Consider the following 21463-nt stretch of genomic DNA (forward strand, 5'->3'; position numbering starts at 1 on the left):
CACCTGGCACTGTCACCACAGGACTCTGTCGTTCCTCTGGCTGGGAGATGGATTGGAGGAGCTCCGCCTCCGCCAGACTAATACTTCTTTCCCTCCGGTCCTCAGATCATCTTCTGTGTGCAGAGATCAGCTGTCAACTTCTCCTCCCTGCCCAACTGACGGACCTGAGAGAGAGGTACTATCAGGCTCATCACAGAGGGTTTGGGGGTCAAGGCATTGGGAGGCAGCTGGTTACAGAGTTTTATGGTCAAGAAGCTCAGAAAGTGAGTCCCCCCCACCTAGCCTTTTCCCCCCCACCTGGTCATATACACCCTCACCTGGTCATATACCCCCCATCTGGTCATATACCCCCTCACCTGGTCATTTACCCCCCTACCTAATCATATACCCCCTCACCTGGTCATATACCCCCTCACCTGGTCATATACCCCCCACCTGGTCATATACCCCAACACCTAGTCATATACCCCAAAACCTGGTCATATACCCCCTCACCTGGTTATATACCTCCACCTGGTCATATACCCCCTCACATGGTCATATACCCCCCTACCTAATCATATACCCCCTCACCTGGTCATATACCCCCCACCTGATCATATACCCCAACACCTAGTCATATACCCCCCCACCTGGTCATATACCCCCTCACCTGGTTATATACCTCCACCTGGTCATATACCCCCTCACCTGGTCATATACCCCCCACCTAGTCATATACCCCCCTCACCTGGTCATATACCCCCCACCTGGTCATATACCCTCTCATCTGGTCATATACCCCCTCACCTGGTCATATACCCCTCCCACCTAATCATTTACCCCCTCATCTGATCATATACCCCCCCCACCTGGTCATATAGCCCCTCACCTGGTCATATACCCCCCCACCTGTTCATAAACCCCCCACCCGACTGGCCCCCCAAAAAGCTCCGTATTACCAATGACCATTATTAGCCCAAATTTGAGTCCCAAAGCCTGGGGTTGGTCGGGAATTCAGGGCTATTGGCCACCTGTTTTTGTGCGTGTTTGCAAAATTAAAGTGGGCCGGTTTGAATGAAGTCCAGGGCCAAATTTTTGTCCCAGTCCAGCCCTGGTGCAGGCCAGTCAAGTTCCTCCACCCCAAACTCGCTCATCCATGTCTTTATGGACCTTGCATTGTGCACTGGTGTGCAGTCATGTTGGAACAGGAAGGGGCCATCCCCAAACTGTTCTCAGTCAAGTTCCTCCACCCCAAACTCGCTCATTCACACTATATTGCCAAAAGAATTGGGCCACCCCTCCAAATAATTTGGTGGAGGGGGGATTATGGTGTGGGGTTGTTTTCAGGGGTTAGGCTTGGCCCCTTAATTCCAGTGAAGAGAACTCTTAAGCCGTCAGCATACCAAGATATTTTGGACAATTTCATGCTCCCAACTTTGTGGGAACAGTTTGGGGACGGCCCCTTCCTGTTCCAACATGACTGCGCACCAGTGCACAAAGCAAGGTCCATAGAGACATTGATGAGCGAGTTTGGGGTGGAGGAACTTAACTGGCCTGCACTGGGTCCTGACCTCAACCTGATAGAACACCTTTCGGATGAATTAGAGAGGAGACTGCGAGCCAGGCCTTCTCGCCCAACATCAGTGCCTGACCTCACAAATGTGCTTCTCGAAGAATGGTCAAACATTCCCATAGACACACTCCTAAACCTTGTGGACAGCCTAAGACTGGGATGCCATTAAAGTTTGTGTGCGTGTAAAGACAGGAATCTCAATACTTTTGACAATATAGTGTAGATCCCCTGGCACTGAACACAGTTCTGTGATGTTTACATTCACCGAGCTGTGTTCCCTGAAGCTCAGAGCCGATTGTCGGCAGTCAATCACTGGCCAGAACCCGGTGATCGGCATGTGCTGTGGCGAATCACAGTACAGCCGGGCAGCCACCCGCCCCCCCTGGCCGGAAAAATCCAGAATCGTGTATATAGACATGATTCTGTGCAGTAACTGTACAGTGTGTGTCCCGCAAATGGTTAAAGTTGTACTTCTCTTTGTCAAAAAGCAATATTTTTGTTTGTTTATGAAACTTGGTTTTATTTATAAAAACGTTATTTGTTACAACAGCTATATCTGTGTCTGTGATGCATGTTCAAACCTTAATACCATAAATAATAACATGGTATTAAATGTTTACTTCTAGAGTATATGAGTATGGAAATTCTAGAGAAATTCTTAAATAATGCATTACAATTTAACTAAACCCATTAGATTTTAGTCGACTAAATGAAATCTGGAATCAATTGAATTTTTATTTTGTTTAGTTTTCATCACTGAAAACATGCAGCTGACGAAAACTATGGTGAAAATATTTACAGCGAGTAAATTAACACTGTCTTAGGCTCGATTCACATCTATGCATAAATAAAAGTATTATCCGCGCTTGGTAAAACAACAACAAAACAGCAGCTAAGCACTATAACCCAGATATTGGGCACACACAGGAACAAAAATACGTAATAAAAAGTATATAAAAAATATACAAAATTTATATAATAATATAATAAAAAAACTATAAAAAATTAATCAAATGATAATGTTCAAATGTTAACCGTGACTGTTGTACAATATTCATGTAAAATCAACACAGTGCAAAAAAAAAGAACATATTAAAATGTGAATCCAATATTATATAAAGTGCAAAATTATTACAAATTGGAATTTCAAATAAATACAAATTGGAATTCCAAACAAATAAAAATCACATCAACATGTGAGCATGCCATCGCCCTCACATGTTGATGTGATTTTTATTTGTTGTGAATTCCAATTTTTAACTATTTCAATCAAATGACTCGTTTGTGGGTCATTTCGTTTACATGCAGCATTGCATTATGCTCTATTAAAGCACTCTTAAAGGCATTATTGCACTATCTGAGTTTTTTTGCTTTTTTTTTGCATATTTGCACTTTGGCATTGATGCTATCGGATTTGACTATCGCTCAGCATCTGTGGAGGTCTCCGGTGGGGGACGCCTAGGACATCAGGACATCTCTCCAACAGATCCCAGATCCAACAAGCGTTTTGTGACCCCCTGAATAAGGGTGGGCGCTGGCTTTCCGGTAAGCCTCTTGTCTCTCTGTGGTGATGGGTTACACGTGGTCAAGTTTTTGATTTTATGCTCCATGTTTCACAAGTGATTTCCCTCATTGAATCCATGTTTCACAAGGATTTCTCCTAATGAACACAAATTACCTATGAACTTTCACATCTATGCATGTTGCTTTTAAGTGTTTCTGCAGTGCTTTTTGCTGTGATTTCCGTGGGTTTTTTACAGCGATTTTGCTGAGATTTGCATTTTGTGTGTTTTTTTTTCTTTACAGTCAATGTACATAGCTGGTTGCTAAAGAGCAGGCGGGAAGCTGGCCGCCGCATCCTTAACAACCAATGAATCATCAGCTGTCAGCTGGCTAAAATAATTTAAAAAAATAACGGCGTGGCCCCCCCTCAAACCATACCAGACCCTTCAGTCCTTTATTAAAAATGTCTTCTTCCTCCGTTTCTTCCTCTGGTCTTCTTCTTTCTCTGCCGCCAACCACTGAAAATAAAAAAGCAGCCCTCCTCCAACTAATGGGACATGGCCATTTGGGTGACGTCATGCAGAGACCGCACCCCCTTGTGATGTCACCACCCAGGGCATAATGGGTCCATGACGTCACAAGGGGGCGGGGTCTCCAGATGACGAATGACCAGATGAATGTAAGAACTTGGGAGTGAACAGAACAGCGGGAGCATTCATTGTCAGAGGTTAGCTCTTTTTTATTTTCAGCGGGTTGGCAGCGGAGAAAGAAGACCGGAGGAAGAAGAAGAAGTTGAGGAAGAAGACATTTTTAATAAGGGACTTATCAAAAACTGTCTCTTGTCTTTTGTCACATGACACTACTTATTTTTTGGTGAAAGGGGAGGGGTACCCCATACTCATTCATATAGGGGGCCCTGGGATCTGAGGGCCTCCTGCCCGCAGACCCCCACATTCACAACCCAGGGTTTTGAGGAAGAGGCCCTTGTCCCCATCAACATGGGGACCACCCCCCATGTTGAGGGCATGTGGTCTGGTATGGTTCAGGAGGAGGGGGACGCTCGCTTGCCCCACCCCCCCCATTCCTGGCCTGCCAGGCTGCGTGCTCAGATAAAGGTCTGCTATGGATTTTCCCCACGGCAAGATTTAAAAAAATGGCATGGGGTCCCCCTTACAGCTGATGACTGTTAAGGACGCGTCTTTCAGGCTTCCTGGCCCACTTCTTAGCAACCGGCTATATACAGTGAATGTAAAGCAAAAGAAAACACAAGACGAAAATCGCGGAATGCAGTACTTGCCTTTTGGATGCGGGTCCATTGAAGTATTTTACATGTAAAACGCTGCATGCGGGAAAAAAATCCATTGATGTGAAGGTGTGTTCCATTGGAACCTATGTTAAAAAAAAATGTCCTGCGTTTCTGCAAAAAGCATAAAAAAACGCATTGGTGTGAATGGAGCCTTAGACACACTTTATGAATTCCTCTCAATGTGACTTTTAACATAAAGACACATTAGTAGCACAAAACGGTCATTTTTAAGCCCCCGTTCACACTGGTGCGACTTGTCATGCGATTTGACAGGTCCACCGATTTGAGAAAGAAGTTCCTGCACTATTTTTGCAGATTTCAGGTGTGACTTGCATAGACATCTATGCATGAAGTCGCACAGATGTCAGCCAAGCCGCACCTGAAGTCGCACTGACATGCAGCTTTAAGATCATGCGATATCAACTGAAGTCGGATGATTTCAAAGTCGGGTTTGGTGTGAACGGTTGCTAACAAAAGCACTAAATGTGAAGTACAACAAAATACCGTAGGACCTGAAACAGACAGAGCGATGCTTAAGGCTGCAGACATACCATAAGAGACAGATTTAGTGTATGACAGCAATCTCTACATATAGGGGTTGATTTACCAAAGGCAAATAGACTGTGCTCTTTTGCAAAGTGTAGTTTCTCCACAGCTTAGTAAATGAGGTAAGGCTTCACTCTACAAAAAATACCCAATCACATGCAAGGAAAATAAAAAAAATCAGCATTTCTGCTTGCACGTGATTGGATGATGGAAGTCAGCAGAACTGTCCCTCATTTACTAAGCTCTGGAGCAACTGCACTTGCAGAGTACAGCTGCACTATCAAAGGGGCACAGTCTATTTGCCTTTAGTAAATCAACCCCATAGTCACTTAGATGTGTATATGTGTATATATGACCAGGTGGGGGGTATATGACCAGGTGAGGGGGTATATGATTAGGTAGGGGGGTATATGACCATGTGAGGGGGTATATGACCAGGTGGAGGTATATAACCAGGTGAGGGGGTATATGACCAGGTGTTGGGGTATATGACTAGGTGTTGGGGTATATGACCAGGTGGGGGGTATATGACCAGGTGAGGGGGTATATGACCAGGTGAGGGGGACAAAGTGGAGGTGAAATTGCTGCAAACTCTGGGTTATATTAACAGCCTCAAATATGTACCCTATGCAGTAAGGCCAATCATCTGTGAGGCAGTCATATCCAGCCAGCAGCTAAAAGAAGTAATTCATTAATGGATTCTGTGAGCATATAGATAGAGTGGGGGGTTATTATCCCTATCATGCTTTTGTTTGCCACCTGTGTCCCATTGGGGAGATTTTACTTCCTGTCCCAAAGCTGAAACATGAAGTTAGAGGAAATCTCTGCAAAGTGAGGGGATCCATGGTTGTCCATATTGGAAAAATTCCCCTCTATTACCATTCCTGCAGTTTTTTAAATTATTTTTTTAACCACTTCAGCCCCGGAAGATTTTACCCCCTTCCTGAACAGAGCACTTTTTGCGATTCAGCACTGCGTCGCTTTAACTGACAATTGAGCGGCCGTGCGACGTTGTACCCAAACAAAAATGACGTCTTTTTTTTCCCCACAAATAGAGCTTTCTTTTGGTGGTATTTGATCACCTCTGCGGTTTTTATTATTTTATTTTTTGTTATCTATAAAACAAAAAAGAGCGACAAGTTTGAAAAAAAAAGCAATATTTTTTACTTTTTTGCTATAATAAATATCCCCCAAAAATATATAAAAAAAACTAATTTTTTCCTCAGTTTAGGCCGATATGTATTCTTCGCAATCGCAATAAGCGTATATTGATTGGTTTGCGCAAAAGTTATAGTGTCTACAAAATATGGTATAGTTTTATGGCATTTTTATTATAATTTTTTTTTTAATTAGTAATGGCGGCGATCTGCGATTTTTATCGTGACTGCGACATTATGGCGGACACATTGGACACTTTTGACACTATTTTGGGACCATTGTCATTTATACAGCGATCGGTGCTATAAAAATGCACTGATTACTGTGTAAATGACACTGGCAGGGAAGGGGTTAACCACTAGAGGGCGATGAAGGGGTTAAGTGTGTCCTAGGGAGTGATTCTAACTGTGGGGGGGGGGGGGGGGGGGCTACCTAGGACATAACAGCGCTCACTGCTCCTGATCACAGGGAGCAGTAGATACACAAGGCAGAACTGGGAAATGCCTTGTTTACATAGTCATCTCCCTGTTCTACCTCTCCACACCGCAATCGTGGGCCATCTGAGAACATCAAGTTCCCAGGACCCGCGGGCACGCTCCCGCGGCGGGCGTGCGCGCCCCCCGAAAGGCGGCAAATTTAAAGGGACGTACCTTTACGCCCATTTGCCTGCCTGTGCCATTCTGCCGACATACATCTGTGTGCGGCGGTCGGCAAGCGGTTAAATTTCACTTTCAATGACAACATAAACATGACAAATAGAGAGGGTGAATCTTCCTAATGGGGACACAGACAGCAAAAAATAAATAAAAAAATCTTGCAGGCGTTCTTATTCCTCTCCACTCCGTTTTGTCTTTAGTTATACTTTAGTTATACTTTGGCTTTTAAAGCTTTAGTATCCTTGTCCTGCATTTCCCTTAATGCCAGAAAAATAGCATCATTATGATCACAGAAAGTGAGCACCTTGGTGATTTGGGAAAATAGACTACCATGCAGGTGCTAGAACTTACATAATTGGATCATCCCTCAGCCAACAACTTGGTTCAGAGAGTAGTAGATGCTGACTTGTCAGGAGGAGTTCAGTCTTTTAATAAATACCTGTGTCACTTATGCATTTACCATTAGAAATCTTGCATTTGATGATACAGTAGCATTCCTATGCCACTCTTCCTGCAAAAGCACTGGTGCCCCCATGGAACCAGTTTACCTAAAAAACATACCCATGGACTCATTCAACTGTCAATACGCTGCAACAGCATAATTTCCTTTTACCATTTCTTGTTAACACTGATTTCTGGAGAAACATACACAAGAGGGCGCAAATGCCTACTGCATTACCACTAAAACCATTTATTAAAAATGCACAACAGTGTTATACTCACAAAAAAGGAAAGAAAAAAAGCTTATCAAATACACAGATCCAGCAGGTGAGACAGGTATCTAAATCTGATGCCACACAGTGGAAAATCTTACATGTTTCAGAGGACAAATCCCCCTTCCTCAGAGCTTTTCCACTGTGTGGCTTCAGATGTAGATGCCTGTCTCACCTGCTAGAGCTGTGTACTTGATACGCTTGATTTTATCCTTTTTTTTTTTTTTTTGTGAGTATACCACTGTTGTGCTTTTTTTAGTAAATGGTTTTGGTGGTAATGCAGTAGGTGTTTGCGCCCTCTTGTGTATGTTTTAACAGTATCTTGAAGATCGCCCAGTCTGAGCAGGGCTGCATCGTTGAAACCACTGCCTGCCATAGTCGTTTTGGGAACTTCTTTGAATTGAGTGCTGGATGGTTCTTCATGTGCCTGCTGATTTCTGGCTGTGAAGAAAGCAATGGCGTCCCGGGGGGGGGGGGGGGGTCAGAGGGGGCCCCACCATGTGCCCCCCCCCCAATTACATTTTTTTTTTTTTACAAAAAGGCAATGTCTTTTTGTTTGCATTCGTAGCGGATGCGCCACATCTTACTCGGGCCGCCGCTGGAGTAATACAGTCTCTATTGAGAGGTAGAGCGTCCCCAGTCAGCTCCTGCGGGTAATTCCTCCCCCCTCCCTCTGCTCGCTGACACTGCATAATGCGAGCGCTCACACAACCACGGCCACCCGATCTGCTCCTTCCCCTGCATCCTCATTGGCAGAGAGAAAAGCGAGTTGCAGGAAGGACTCCACCAGGACTCTCAGTTACTGAAAAAACAGACTGATTTCTCCCGTCCTTAGGACAGGAGAACCAGCCTGTAAATTCCAAGAGATGCCAGACCAGCGCTGTCAATAGCAGGGGCAGGACAGCAAGAGGTTAAAGCATTTTCTTTACTAGCTATCTAGGGAAGTAGCAGACTTGCTGGGGAACCCCACAGTGGCAGAACACCAGGGCCTTGTGGCAAGACAACCTTTGCAACCCTGATAGTTCTCCCACTGCTTTGGACCCTTATATTTTCTTGGTATGCTGGTGACATATATCTCTTGTTTTCTGCCACCCTGGGGGCCCCAATATAGTAGAAAGGGAGCTCACTGCAGAACATGTGAAAGGGTCCGTTGTGGGATCGTAGTAAAGGGCCCCAGGAGATATATATATATATATATATATATATATATATATATATATATATATATATATATATATATATAATTGCATTTTATAGCTGCCCCCCTACTTTTGTCCCTGTCCCCCCATGTGCCCTCCCTAAATATGGAAGCTGGAGACGCCACTGGAAGAAAGGCCACTAACCATGTGCAGTTATGTCAAATTCTATCAGCTTTCAAAGGTCCAAAAAAAAAAGAAGACATTTATGCACTGGATCAGGAGGAGTTTCCCATTAAGATGAAAAAAAAAAAAGGTACAAGGGCAAAACTCAACACAACAGGGGAAGGGTTTAATAAAATTAATTTTATTGCATTTTGTGCTGACAGGAGTCTCAAAACAAATGAAATCGGCACATTAAAGCTGTATGAGTAAGTAAGGTAGCATTCAACCACAATGAGAACCACACCGCAAAAAACTACACAAAACATGAAACTATTTTCTTTAAGATACATAAATAAAAAGCAGCCAGTATGTGTAGCAGTGTTTCATTTGGTTTGGAACAGGAATATCTGTACACGGGTTAAATCTATAGTCGTAGTTATAAACTAAAGGTTAAAGCATTTTCTTTACTAGCTATCTAGGGAAGTAGCACACTTGCTAGGTTACTGGGACTTACATAAAACATAGAGTGCATCAGGGACTTGTCAATCACATTGGTCGTGTGGATTCTCAAAACACATATATAAATATCCAATATGCGTGCATGTGTGTGTCAGTGTAAATATATATATATATATATATATATATATATATATATATATATAGCACAAAGTGAGTCAAATCAAAACTTCAAGCTTTTGGGAGTCCTTTACCTCTACTGAAATTAAGCTGTCTACAAGGTTACTCTGGCTTTCATAGTGCAACTTGTTGAAATACTAATAAATTTCCCACCTGCCCATATCTAAGCTGCCATGAGAGTGTCAAGTTCCTTATTCCCTCCCATTCCCATATATATATATATATATATATATATATATATACATATATATTTAGAGAGGGAGAGAACATATTTGTTTAGCAGCATAGGATTACTGGAAGAATCTTGAGCAGATGTCCTGCTTAGTTTTGTAAAGCATTAGTTCTCTGACTCAGAACGAGGGGCTGAGCAGTGCCCAAATCTTGTCTTTATTCCTAGAGATGTAATAACTGGTACCAAAATAACATTTTCTCAAAGGTCCCTGATATGTCTGCATAGAAGCAAAAAAGTGTGTGCCCAGATTCTGCCTCACAGAAATACCGTCTATTAGCAAATTTGTTCATTTATTCTGGTCTCTTGATAGCTTTCTTCTCCAACACATCACTAGTCACCAAGAAACGTTTTCACATTACGATTTAGGTTCTGGAAAATCTAGCAAGAGTTAACACTGGATGTGGGCCTTTTGCGGTGTTATCTTTTAGGCTACATTAAAGTTAGGTAGCCTGCCAGAGTTGTAATGATATCACATAATCATGATGAGGGATCCAGTTTGAATGGAGAGCTTTGAATCTGCTTAGTAAATGTTATCTAAATCCAAACTGTCCTGTGCTAAAAATCAGTACTGATGCACTGGGGTGAACAGCGAAAAGATATTTAATCAATGTCTTGTGTAAATGTTATTATTTGATCCCCTGCGGGAAAAAATCAGCACTGCAGGAAGGACTCCTGTTTTCTTTGTGGAAGCAGTGAGCTCTCTGCCGCTATCTGACACCCCCGCTGAGTCAGAACTAAGCTTCTACACAGACAGAAGGGTTTTCACGGGCTGAAGTTTTTGGCATTTGTTTTGCTGCTGGGGATCAATTGAAATCAATCACACAAGACATTGACCATACACCTTTTCATTGTGTCCTCAATGTATCTGAACTATTTATCACAAAATTCAGATGGACTTTCCTTGCCAAGGTCATTCTCTTCCTTGTCCTGCCAGTCACCTCACTCTGCTTTAGTCCCACATACGGTATGTCTATGCCAGAGTAAAATTGCAAGTTTTCTACTCAGTTCTTTTGAATGACAAATAATACATAGATGACAGACTTGCATCCGCTTCTCAGCTCAGTCTGGAAGTTGTACTTTTTCCAAAAAAGATCTTAAAAAAATCAGTTCATTTGTAAATAATTTTCATCCTATTCTACAAGTTATAAAGAAAGACCCCACTAGATTATAATTAAATGCCAATACTTTGTTGCCATTAGCTGTCTGTGGACATCATTTGGAGCAAAAAGAGAACCAGTTTTTCCACTCTTAGAGGCACTTTAAGTAGCAAAAACCCAAGGATTCTTCCCAGCTAGACCAACATTATGTCACCTTGAATTTAGTAAGTTGGTATGCTGTTATCAGTGAGGTACGTCTTTGCACATATAACAGCATGAGTACTAAAAAAAAAAAAAAAAAAAACTCTAGTTGGAAATCACAGTCATGCAAAGCTGGTGAATTCCTTACTTCACACACAGTCACATGGATTGTTTGACACTAGACTCACTACATTGGTGGCTCAAACTCAGAATGAAGAGGGGAACCTCATTTCAAGTGTATCTGCTTTTCAAACAGCAAATAAAAAAATCTGAGTTAGATCAGAGGATGGCATCATGCAGTTGTTCTTTATGCTGGGCCCATGTGGTTAGTGTGTATAACAGTATCTCACGAGGTTGAGGACAGAATACGTTTATAGCAAACACCACACTTTTCATTTTTAAACATGAAACCACCAGAATCAAAAATAAAACACTATATAAGCATACAAATGATAGATATATATATATATATATATAGACTTTGCAATAATATTTTTTTATCATTTATACAAGGTATTGAGGAGCTTGGGCTATTAAACAGTTATAAAAATATTTAGACTAAATGTGCTACACTTGATAAATTTTACTGTATTACATGCTCACTCTATCGTTAAATTCACTTCATTTTAAACAGCAGACCTCTGCAGTCTGAGTTAGTTTCTATATGTTAACATTTACATATATATATATATATATATATATATATATATATATATATATATATATATATATATATATATTTATATATATATATATTTATTTAAAAAAAAAATTATATACACGTGGTGCTTGGTGTTGAACACACACAACACCACATATAGCTGAAAATCACAGCTCTATTGACATGGCACTATAAATGATTTCTCACACCTCAACTGCATTTTATTGGCGTGCTCATTTAAGATTATAGAGCCTACTAAAAGAAAGTGGGGCTCACCCAAAGGAACCATATGTGAGAATACAGAAACAAAAAATAAATGAAAAAAAGGACTTGTAGGAATTGAAACACAAAGGAGCAGTTTGACCAATTCTGGAAGACCAGCTCCTCGAAAGAAGAAGAATCCTTCAAGATCAAAAAATCCTAACGAAAAGGCGAGGCTTCAAGAGTGCAAGGACAATACCGGCCTTATATCACTTTAATAGATTTCCATCTAACAAAATCACAGATCAATTCATAACGTCAGAAATCTTTCCAGATCTGTCATTGGGATAGAAGTTCATGTATTTGCAGAGGGGAAGGCCAAAAAGCAAGCCCAAATCACAGCTGAAATAATAATGACTGGGGTAGCATGAGATGAATGAGACAGCTTTTTTTTTTCCAGTATCCTAGGCCATGCAGGGTGAAATAGTGGGATTAGCTCACAGTCTCTGAAAGGTGCAGTAGTTTCCCTGCCACTGATCTAGAATAACACAAACTGTTGGCTCAGTTTGCTTGTCTAGAACGTTGGTATAATCACTGTGCACCGTTCCTCTGGCACAGTTCATCCAAGGCAAGCCTATAAAGCAAAGGGTTGAAAGTAAAAGGCAGATACAATTGTTTTTTTTTTGTTTTTTTTTTGCATCAGATTATTATTATTGCAACATACTCCTCGGCATCAGACAATATGTTAAGACAGCCCTTTCTCGATTTCCTACACAGCTGGGTGGTCTTCCGTACAGCTCTGAATGCTGCTTTCAAACATCAACATTCCAATTGCCATTCTTTTAGGGTACGTGCAGTCTGAATGAAGAGAAAAAAATTTTCATGTAACCATTGTTTCTGCTGTTCCCCAAATTCCGACAAATCAAATTGCTGAAGCCGAGGAGAGAATGGTGGTGTTCAAGAAAAGGGCATAGAGAGAGGAACATTTGGAACGATAAAGCATGCTGGTGAATACCCCCCTCTCTCCCTTATCTTGCCACACCAATGCCTTAATCAACGAGATTGGTCTTTATCACCTTATGGTGAAGATGAAGGGGAATCTCCTGATTTCTGCCAGTACAACCCATGTGTTCTCCAAGTCTGTGTCAGGGAGAGATTGGTGGAACAGTGGATCACAGGATGCACAAAAGGGCCAGTATCAATAGCGTCTTAAGCAGTGCGGCTCAGTTTAAGAAAGGTACATAGACTTTATGTAAAGATTCATATATAAACTTCATCAGTGGCACTCTGATGAAGGTATGAGGAACAGTTGCACTTGTGCTGGAATGGAAGATCTGGTGCTGCAGTTCACATGTAAGGAGGGCATTAGAGGGGAATGGTGGAAGCAAGTGAAGTTTCTGAGCACTGACCATATGCCTCCCCACCACCTCTCCTGGTTTCTGTACCACCTCTTGAATTTGGAGAGAGGTTCGAAGGCTCCTGTTAAGTGCAGCAAAAACTTCATCTGGGTTCTTTTCTTCATGAATAAATGGTAATAACTTCTCGTCCTCCCCCACGTACTAACATAACTCGGTCCAAATGTTCTGTGAGGACCTCTAAAAATTCCATATCTGTGGAAAACAGCAGCTCAGGAGCATAACAATGTAAATGAAAATGCTGAAAAAAACTGTTGGTAACATATGTTAACAGACTGGAGGTAAATGTATTCTGCGTTTCCTAACATTCTTCTATTGTAGTTTGCAACAAAAATTGAGCAGGCTGAGAGCCTCGATGAACTTGGAAGGATGTTTTATATTTTAATTGTCAAATGTAGCCAGTGATAAATACCTACAGACTGAAGTTACTAGTGGCTGCAGCAATAGTAGACTTATGCCGTGTACACACGATCGGAATTTCCGTCAGAAAAAACTTAGATGGTTTTTCCGATGGAATTCCGCTCAAGCTTGCCTTGTATACACACGGTCACACAAAAGTTCTCTGAACTTTCGACCCTTAAGAACGCGGTGATGTACAACACTACGACAAGCCGAGAAAATCAAGTTCAATGCTTCCGAGCATGCGTCAAATTGTTTCCGAGCATGTGTGATTTTTTGCGTGTCCGAATTGCATACAGACGAACACATTTTCAGATAGGAACTTTTCCCGACCGAAAAATAGAGAACCTGCTCTCAATCTTTTGCTGGCTGGAATTCCGCCATGCAAAAGACCGATGGAGCATATACACGGTCGCATTTGCCGACAAAAAGCTTTCATCTGAGTTTTGCTGGCGGCATTTCTGATCATGTGTATGCGGCATAAGATAGCTTTCCCTTTTACTGCAACATTTTCAAGCTGATGTCACGGTGTTTTCAGGCCAGCCAGGAGATATACTGTAATGTTTCCATTGTGTGCTAAGGCTGCCTACAGTCTTCTTGGTTGTTGTTACATGGCTTTAACAACTATAATGGGTACAAAATACATCTTTAAAGGACATGGTACTATTGGCAAGAATTCAGGTTGACACTGGAATAAAGAAAGATATTCTTACTATTATGCACTAGTAAAGTGGGATCTGGGAGGCGAAGGTGATAAGGCAAGATCCTTTGTTAACCTCAACCTGTTTTACTTCTTTCCCATTCCCCTTATGTTTTGTTTTCACTACTTACAGCACTGCTGAAGCACCCACTCTCCACTACCCCTCATCTAACTGACAAGACTACACCTCAAAGGATTTCCCTATGTGATACAAATACTTAAATGGCCACCACTGTTAGATGAAACTATCCTACCTCTCATACCTAATAAATACATTCTGAAACCCTTTTGAGACATAAAGTACACAATATTAAAGTGCCCATTTCTTCACACAAATACATTTTGGTACCTTGTCCATCCCATCATACCTACCGTATGTCAGTGCATATGTACAATGCCTTGAAAAAAGTATTCATTCCCCTTGATATTTACCACATTTTGTCAAGTTACAACCAAAAACGTAATTGTATTTTATTGGGATTTTATGTGATAGACCAACACAAAGTGGCACATAATTGTGAAGTGGAAGGAAAATGATAAATGGTTTTTAAAATTCTTTTCAAATAAATATATGAAAAGTGTGGTGTGCATTTGTATTCAGCCCCTCTGAGTCAATACTTTGTAGAACCACCTTTCGCTGCAATTATAGCTGCAAGTCTTTTTGGGGATGTCTCTACCAGCTTTGCACATCTAGTGAGTAAAATTTCTGCCCGTTCTTCTGTGCAAAATAGCTCAAGCTGTGTCAGATGGGTTGGAAAGCGTCTGTAAACAGCAATTTTCAAGTCTTGCTGCAGATTCTCAATTGGATTTAGGTCTGGACTTTGACTGGGCCATTCTAACACATGAATATGCTTTCATCTAAACCATTCCATTGTAGCTCTGGCTGTATGTTTACGATCGTCGTCCTGCTGGAAGATGAACCTCCGCCCCAGTCTCAAGTCTTTTGCAGACTCCAACAGGTTTTCTTCTAAGATTGCCCTGTATTTGGCTCCATCCATCTTCCCATCAACTCTGACCAGCTTCCCTGTGCCTGCTGAAGAAAAGCATCCCCACAACATGATGCTGCCACCGCCATGTTTCACGGTGGAGATGGTGTGTTCAGGGTGATGTGCAGTGTTAATTTTCCACCATACATAGCGTTTTGCTTTTAGGCCAAAAAGTAAAATTTTGGTCTCATCTGACCAGAGCACCTTCCTCCCCATGTTTGTGTCCCCCACATGACTTCTTGCAAATGGGACTTCTTATGGAATTCTTTCAACAATGGCTTTCTTCTTGCCACTCTTCCATAAAGGCCAGATCTGTGGAGTGCACGACTAATAGTAGTCCTGTGGACAGATTCTTCCGCTTGAGCTGTGGTTCTCTGCAGCTCCTCCAGAGTCACCATGGGCCTCTTGGCTGCTTCTCTGATTAATGCTCTCCTTGCCCGGCCTGTCAGTTTAGGTGGACAGCTATGTCTTGGTAGGTTTGCAGTTGTGCCATACTCTTTCCATTTTCAGATGATGGATTGAACAGTGCACCATGAGATGTTCAAAGCTTGGGATATTTTTTATAACCTAACCCTGCTTTAAACTTCTCCACAACTTTATCCCTGACCTGTCTGGTGTGTTCCTTGGCCTTCATGATGCTGTTTGTTTACTATGGTTCTCTAACAAACCTCTGAGAGCTTCAAAAAACAGCTGTATGTATACTGAGATTAAATTACACACAGGTGAACTCTATTTACTAATTAGGTGACTTCTGAAGGCAATTGGTTCCACTAGATTTTAGCTGAGGGTTTCATAGTAAAGGGGGCTGAATACAAATGCACGCCACACTTTTCAGATATTTATTTGTAAAAAAATGTTGAAAACCATTTATCATTTTCCTTTCACTTCACAATTATGTGCCACTTTGTGTTGGTCTATTACATAAAAATAAAATACATTTACATTTTTTGGTTGTAACATGACAAAATGTGGAAAATTTCAAGGGCTATGAAAATTTTTTCAAGGCACTGTACACATCTCAACACCTTGTCCTAAGAGCTTGTTTACATTTGCTTCAAAATGTGGCATTGGAATATCAATCAAAGCACCTGTCAGTAAAAAAAATGGTAAGCTTACAGTCCTGTTTACACATTGTGTTTGCTTTGCTTCAAAAATGATACCCCATGTCGCTTCCTTGGTGCTTCAAAGCAACTTCAAAGCCTCCATAGAAGTCTATGACAAAGCTCGCTTGAAGCACCTGCAGCTTTTGAGAGGCTTTTATTCAGCTTTAGCTTCACTTTGTTTTCTAGGTATTGCAAGTATGGGATATCCCTGGATGCACTGGTAAACCAACAAGTGAAGCAGAAAGATGTCATCAGCAGTCACTTACGGTTCATGTGTATATATTGGTGCAGACGTCACATCTGGTGTGCAGCATGGAGCGGCAGGAAGGTGAGTGGGGTCTGGACTGGAATGGAGCAATTGGCAGACAGCACACATGGTGTGCAACATGGGAACACTATAGCAGAAGGTGTGCGGGGAGTGGACTGGAGAGGGAGGACTGAGTGGCAGAGGATCAGCAGATTTCGGGGTACTACTGAGCAGGGGATCTGCTGAACAAGCATATTATCAAATCAAGGATCTGCTGAACAGGGGTACTAATGAGCTGGGGATCTGCTGAGTGGGGGTACCACTGAGCTGGAGTTCTACTGGGCCCCTTTAAAACAAATCTAAAATCAACACACACGGGGCACTTGACAAGCTTCACTAAAACTTCAAAAAAGCATCATCGAAGCACCACCAAAGCATCACAGAAGCATTACCGAAGCATCAAAAACACATCAAAAAAGCATGTTGAAGAGGTAGGTGCTTTAATGTGTGTTAAAGGCGAAGCAAGTGTAAATGGGCCCTAAAATTTGCTCTGAATATTGATTGTATTCTGTGAAAATCGTGTTTTTAAGAAAAAATGATTGCAGGAAAGAAAATGCTTGAGTCTCTCCTGCGGAAACCATTGCATGTGAATTCCGACATCCTGCTTGTACCCAAGTTAATCGATCAACTTGATTACATTCATCCTCTCCATACATGGTTCTAATCTCGGGCGATCTATGACCGGCATAAGGTAAATCATTTAAAACAAACACAACACATGCCTGAGCATCATAGGATGCAATGACATAGCTTTAGTTCTTCACTCCAGGAGCCTCACATTTTTTTTTTTTTATTCAAATGTAGATGTCCTGTTTAGAGCACAGATATACCCACTACAATCCAATGCTCAAAGCTTGCGGAATCTTTTGAAAAGGAAGGCATTGTAATGTGGGCAGTGGTGGTCTCAGCATGTCTCTGCTGCCACACTGATGTTCAATTCTGGCATTAAGAAGCTTCAATGGTGCTTTTAAAGGTTGCTATGAGAAACGTATGTACTAGCACTCGTGATGCCGGAGGTTATATGCCTAATTTGTTTGCTTTTTTTCTGTACACATTTAACAAACAGCAGCGGTACACCAAAGAACTCTGATGTCTTCTCACCCTTCCTTGGAACTTAGCTTAAAAAAGGATACAGTTTTCATCTCCTTTCCTATTGCGAGGTGGGCCTGGCATATTGAGAAGAACAAGTTTTGCATCATGAGATTTTTTGACTATGACTTCATTCAGTTTCACCGCTGTATGCATCCTTCGAACATTTGTTTGGTTTCTGTACAAAAAAAAAAAAAAAAAAAAAAAAAAAAAGATCACATGCTGTAAAATACTAAAAAAAATTGTCATTTAAAGAAAATAAAAATGCCCTGTAACATAGAATTTAATAAGGATTTTAACTAAACATTTAGGGGAAAAGGACTTACAAGTTCTCCCATTCACTTTGTTTGCAAAAAGGAATAAAAAAAAAAAAGAACAACTGTTAGCCACAAAAGAAAACTACATTGACTCTTGTTACCTATTCAGTGTACCAAGTATTTCTTTAGAAAATGTATAGTACATCAGCATGCCAGTAAACAAGGTGAGATTAAAGTTTAAGCTCAAAATGAAAACAAAAATCATATTTATTCACATGAACTCACTTTTTATCCCTTTAATACAGAAAACACCTGTTGATCTGACAGATATCCAAAGTGCTCCTTAGGCCAGCCATACACAATTTGAATCGTTAATGGGCAAGCTGAATGTACCAAGCTGATCGATCAATGTTGATGGGGGAATCATGCAAAGTTCTTTCCTGCAACACGCGGCTGCAGGAAAGAAATTTGCACCGTGTATGGCCTGTCTTGGTCCCTGCCTGCTGGATTACAGAACTCCACCTATCCCCTGACATTGATTTCTTTACCAGCAAATTATTGCTGCTGTCTTGACTCTCAAGAGCCTGCTCACACATTATTATTTATTATTTTATTATAATATATTTTAATAATAGCAAGGCAGGTCTGCGAAATTGAAATGGTTCTAAAGGGCGGAAAGTTTTTCTATTTTCATGCACTATATGCATGAAGATAAAAAAACCTTCAGTATGCAGCTCCCCCATACGTACCCAAGCCCAACTGCCATCCAGCAATGTGCACGACTGCAGCTGCTCTCCCAGGTCTCTGCCTCCTCATTGGCTTTGAGACATTGGCTCCTGCTGCTGTCAATCACAGCCAGTGAGGAGGGATCCAGGGCGACACATCAAGCGGGGCTCGGGAGCACGCACCAGTGACCCCATAGCAAGCAGCTTGCTACGGGGGCACTCCGAGAATAGGAGGAGCCAAAAGTGCTGGCGAGGACCCGAGAAGAGGAGGATCGGGGCTGCTCTGGGAAAAACCATTACACAGAGCAGGTAAGTAAAACATGTTTGTTATTTTTCTTTTAATTACCTTATATCATTTTAATTTGTAATTACTGAAGCAAAAAATAAAATAAAAATTACCATCACAAAATGTATATATGTTTGAAATGCCATTACGAGAAAAAAAATGACAAAATAGAATGCCTGAGTAATAACCATTCTAGCAGGTCCTAGTTTGCTCACAACAATCATGCTAATTGCTCATTGCCGCATGGCAGATTGAAAGAGGTTTAACTACATCCAGTAGACACCATAGACTGGCTGAGACAATTCTCCTTGAAGTTCTTGACCATGACTTTAAGAAAAGTCAAATGAAGTCAATGTGGATGCATGGCGACAGAATGTATAGGTCAAGGGTCTCAAAGTGACAAACAAATCTCACTGTGACACAGTGAACCTAACCTCATACCAGTATTTATAAAGGCCGAATTTTGAAATCGGAAATAAACTGAGAAACTTTCAGTAATCTAACCATTTAAAACTTTCATAAACATGTAAAAGAAATTTTGCTTATTCCTTTGGTAAAGCAAGTAGAGTGAATGACTTCATTATGCTTTTACAGCTTGTAGTTAAAGTGGTTGTAAAATGAAATGAAAAATGAATAAAACATATCCTTCTACAGTGTATACTTGCCATAATCCAAAGCATCTAGTGTGATTTCTGTCTGCTCCCTCCTCCCTCTGGTATTTGCAAGAGTCACTTCTAACAGTCTATGCTGACACCAGACAATCCCAGGAGACAAACCCCCACCCCCCTCCCCAGCACACAGAAGGTATTTGACAGCCTCAGCATGTTTCTCTATGAGGCTGTGCAGGGGTGGTGGGTGTTCATTTCCTCCACTCAGGTTTCAGATTGCACTTAGCTCCCTGCGCTACGTTGTGCAGTGTGTGATGTCTGATCACTGCCCCCTGCCTTCTGGAGCAAGCAACCTTTGATCTCTGTACTTTGAAAGGCTGTTCAGGAGAGAGGGCTACAGATAAACAGGTACACATTATGTAGGAGGATTAATTTCCAGCTACTTCAGTGCATAGATGTAAGAGTTTACAGCCACTTTAAATAAAAATAAGCATTATAACTGGAGTTTGTAACAAAGCTCTAACAAAAAAAAAAAAAAACTGTCATTGAAGGGATTTAATGGGAATACATAGCCTTTTAAATTTTCATTTATACGGCAGTTTCTATTTTTTGCATATGCAAGGGCTCGTGTTTTTGATAGCCCTGCCATGTACACGAGTACAGCAGCTGCATGCTACATCTGGGCTGTCTGGGTGAGGGAAACTTGCCAGCAATTATGCTGAACAGGCTCAGCCAACCCGTGTGCAAGAGAACCAATGGTAGTGCCGGGCTCATTTTCACAGTGAGTCAGCTCACTCACCGAAATACAAAGCACCCCTATCTCAATAGTTATTCAACAGGTTTGTTTAAGTGACTGTGCAAAGCTTTGTCCAATGGTAATGTGCACTTCTCTTTGCTTAAAGGGGAACTCCACCTTAACACTAAAATCTCTACATCTACACACATCCACGATCTAAGACTAACTTATCTAACCCTGTAAAGAAGAAATCAGTATACATACCTTTTCTGAAGCAGCTCTGGTCCGATCTCCAGCGGTGGAAGCTTTGCAGAGGACAACAGCCAACAACAGCTGTGAAATGAATAGTAAGTGATGTCACCCATAGATTTACTATGGGGCTTCCGTTGTCGGCTGTGTCCTCTGCACCCTCCTCCACAGCAAAGCCGCAGCTGACAGCTCAGCGTGGGATTGGACTGGATCGGCTTTAAAAAAGGGATGTACTGTATACTGATTTCTTTTTTAAAGGGTTAGATAGGTTAGTGTTAGATTGTGGATGTCTGTAGATGTAGAGATTTTAGTGTTATGCCGCATACACACGAGCGGAATTTCCGTCAGAAAAATCTTGGATGGTTTTTCCGACGGAATTCCACTCAAGCTTGGCTTGCATACACACGGTCACACAAAAGTTCGCTGAGCTTTCGACCGTCAAGAACCCGGTGACGTACAACACTATGACGAGCTGAGATAATGAAGTCCAATGCTTCTGAGCATGCGTGGAATTGTTTCCGAGCACGTGTAGGAATTTTGCACATCGGAATTGGTACAGACGATCGGAATTTCAAATCGGAACTTTTTCCGACCGAAAAATTGAGAACATGCTCCCAATCTTTTTCTGGCTGGAATTCCGCTAGCAAAAGTCCGATGGAGCGTACACACGGTCGCATTTTCGGACCAAAAGCTCTCTTTGGACTTTTGCTGGCGGAATTTCCGCTCGTGTGTACGGGGCATTAGGGTGGATTTATTTTTAATACATAACAAAAATATAAAATTGTAAATAAATAAATTGCAAAAGCATGTAAAAATGTAAAAGTCTCATAAAATACC

At 41.5% G+C, this 21463-nt stretch overlaps 1 protein-coding gene and 1 long non-coding RNA gene across 3 annotated transcripts in view; one reads left to right on the top strand and one right to left on the bottom strand.

Annotated features, from left to right (window-relative positions):
• Positions 1–1223: 1223 nt before the first annotated feature.
• LOC141113249 (uncharacterized) lies at positions 1224–19703 on the top strand. The gene is made up of 2 exons (XR_012236753.1): positions 1224–3100; positions 16556–19703. It is a non-coding gene; the product is annotated as an uncharacterized lncRNA (long non-coding RNA).
• SLC12A5 (solute carrier family 12 member 5) overlaps positions 8920–21463 on the bottom strand; it is a 139572-nt gene continuing 127028 nt past the window's right edge. The window contains exons 24-26 of one of the 2 annotated variants that reach the window (XM_073606255.1): positions 18092–18106; positions 17810–17943; positions 8920–13376 (exon numbers count right to left, since the gene is read on the bottom strand). In XM_073606255.1, coding sequence (XP_073462356.1) covers positions 13285–13376; positions 17810–17943; positions 18092–18106 — 241 coding nt within the window. In that variant the 3' untranslated portion in view covers positions 8920–13284. The remainder of the gene's footprint in view (positions 13377–17809; positions 17944–18091; positions 18107–21463) is intronic. The other variant, XM_073606256.1, reaches the window with a different exon arrangement.

The sequence above is a fragment of the Aquarana catesbeiana genome, linkage group LG12 (genome assembly GCF_042186555.1).
Source record: "Aquarana catesbeiana isolate 2022-GZ linkage group LG12, ASM4218655v1, whole genome shotgun sequence".
NCBI lineage: Eukaryota > Metazoa > Chordata > Amphibia > Anura > Ranidae > Aquarana > Aquarana catesbeiana.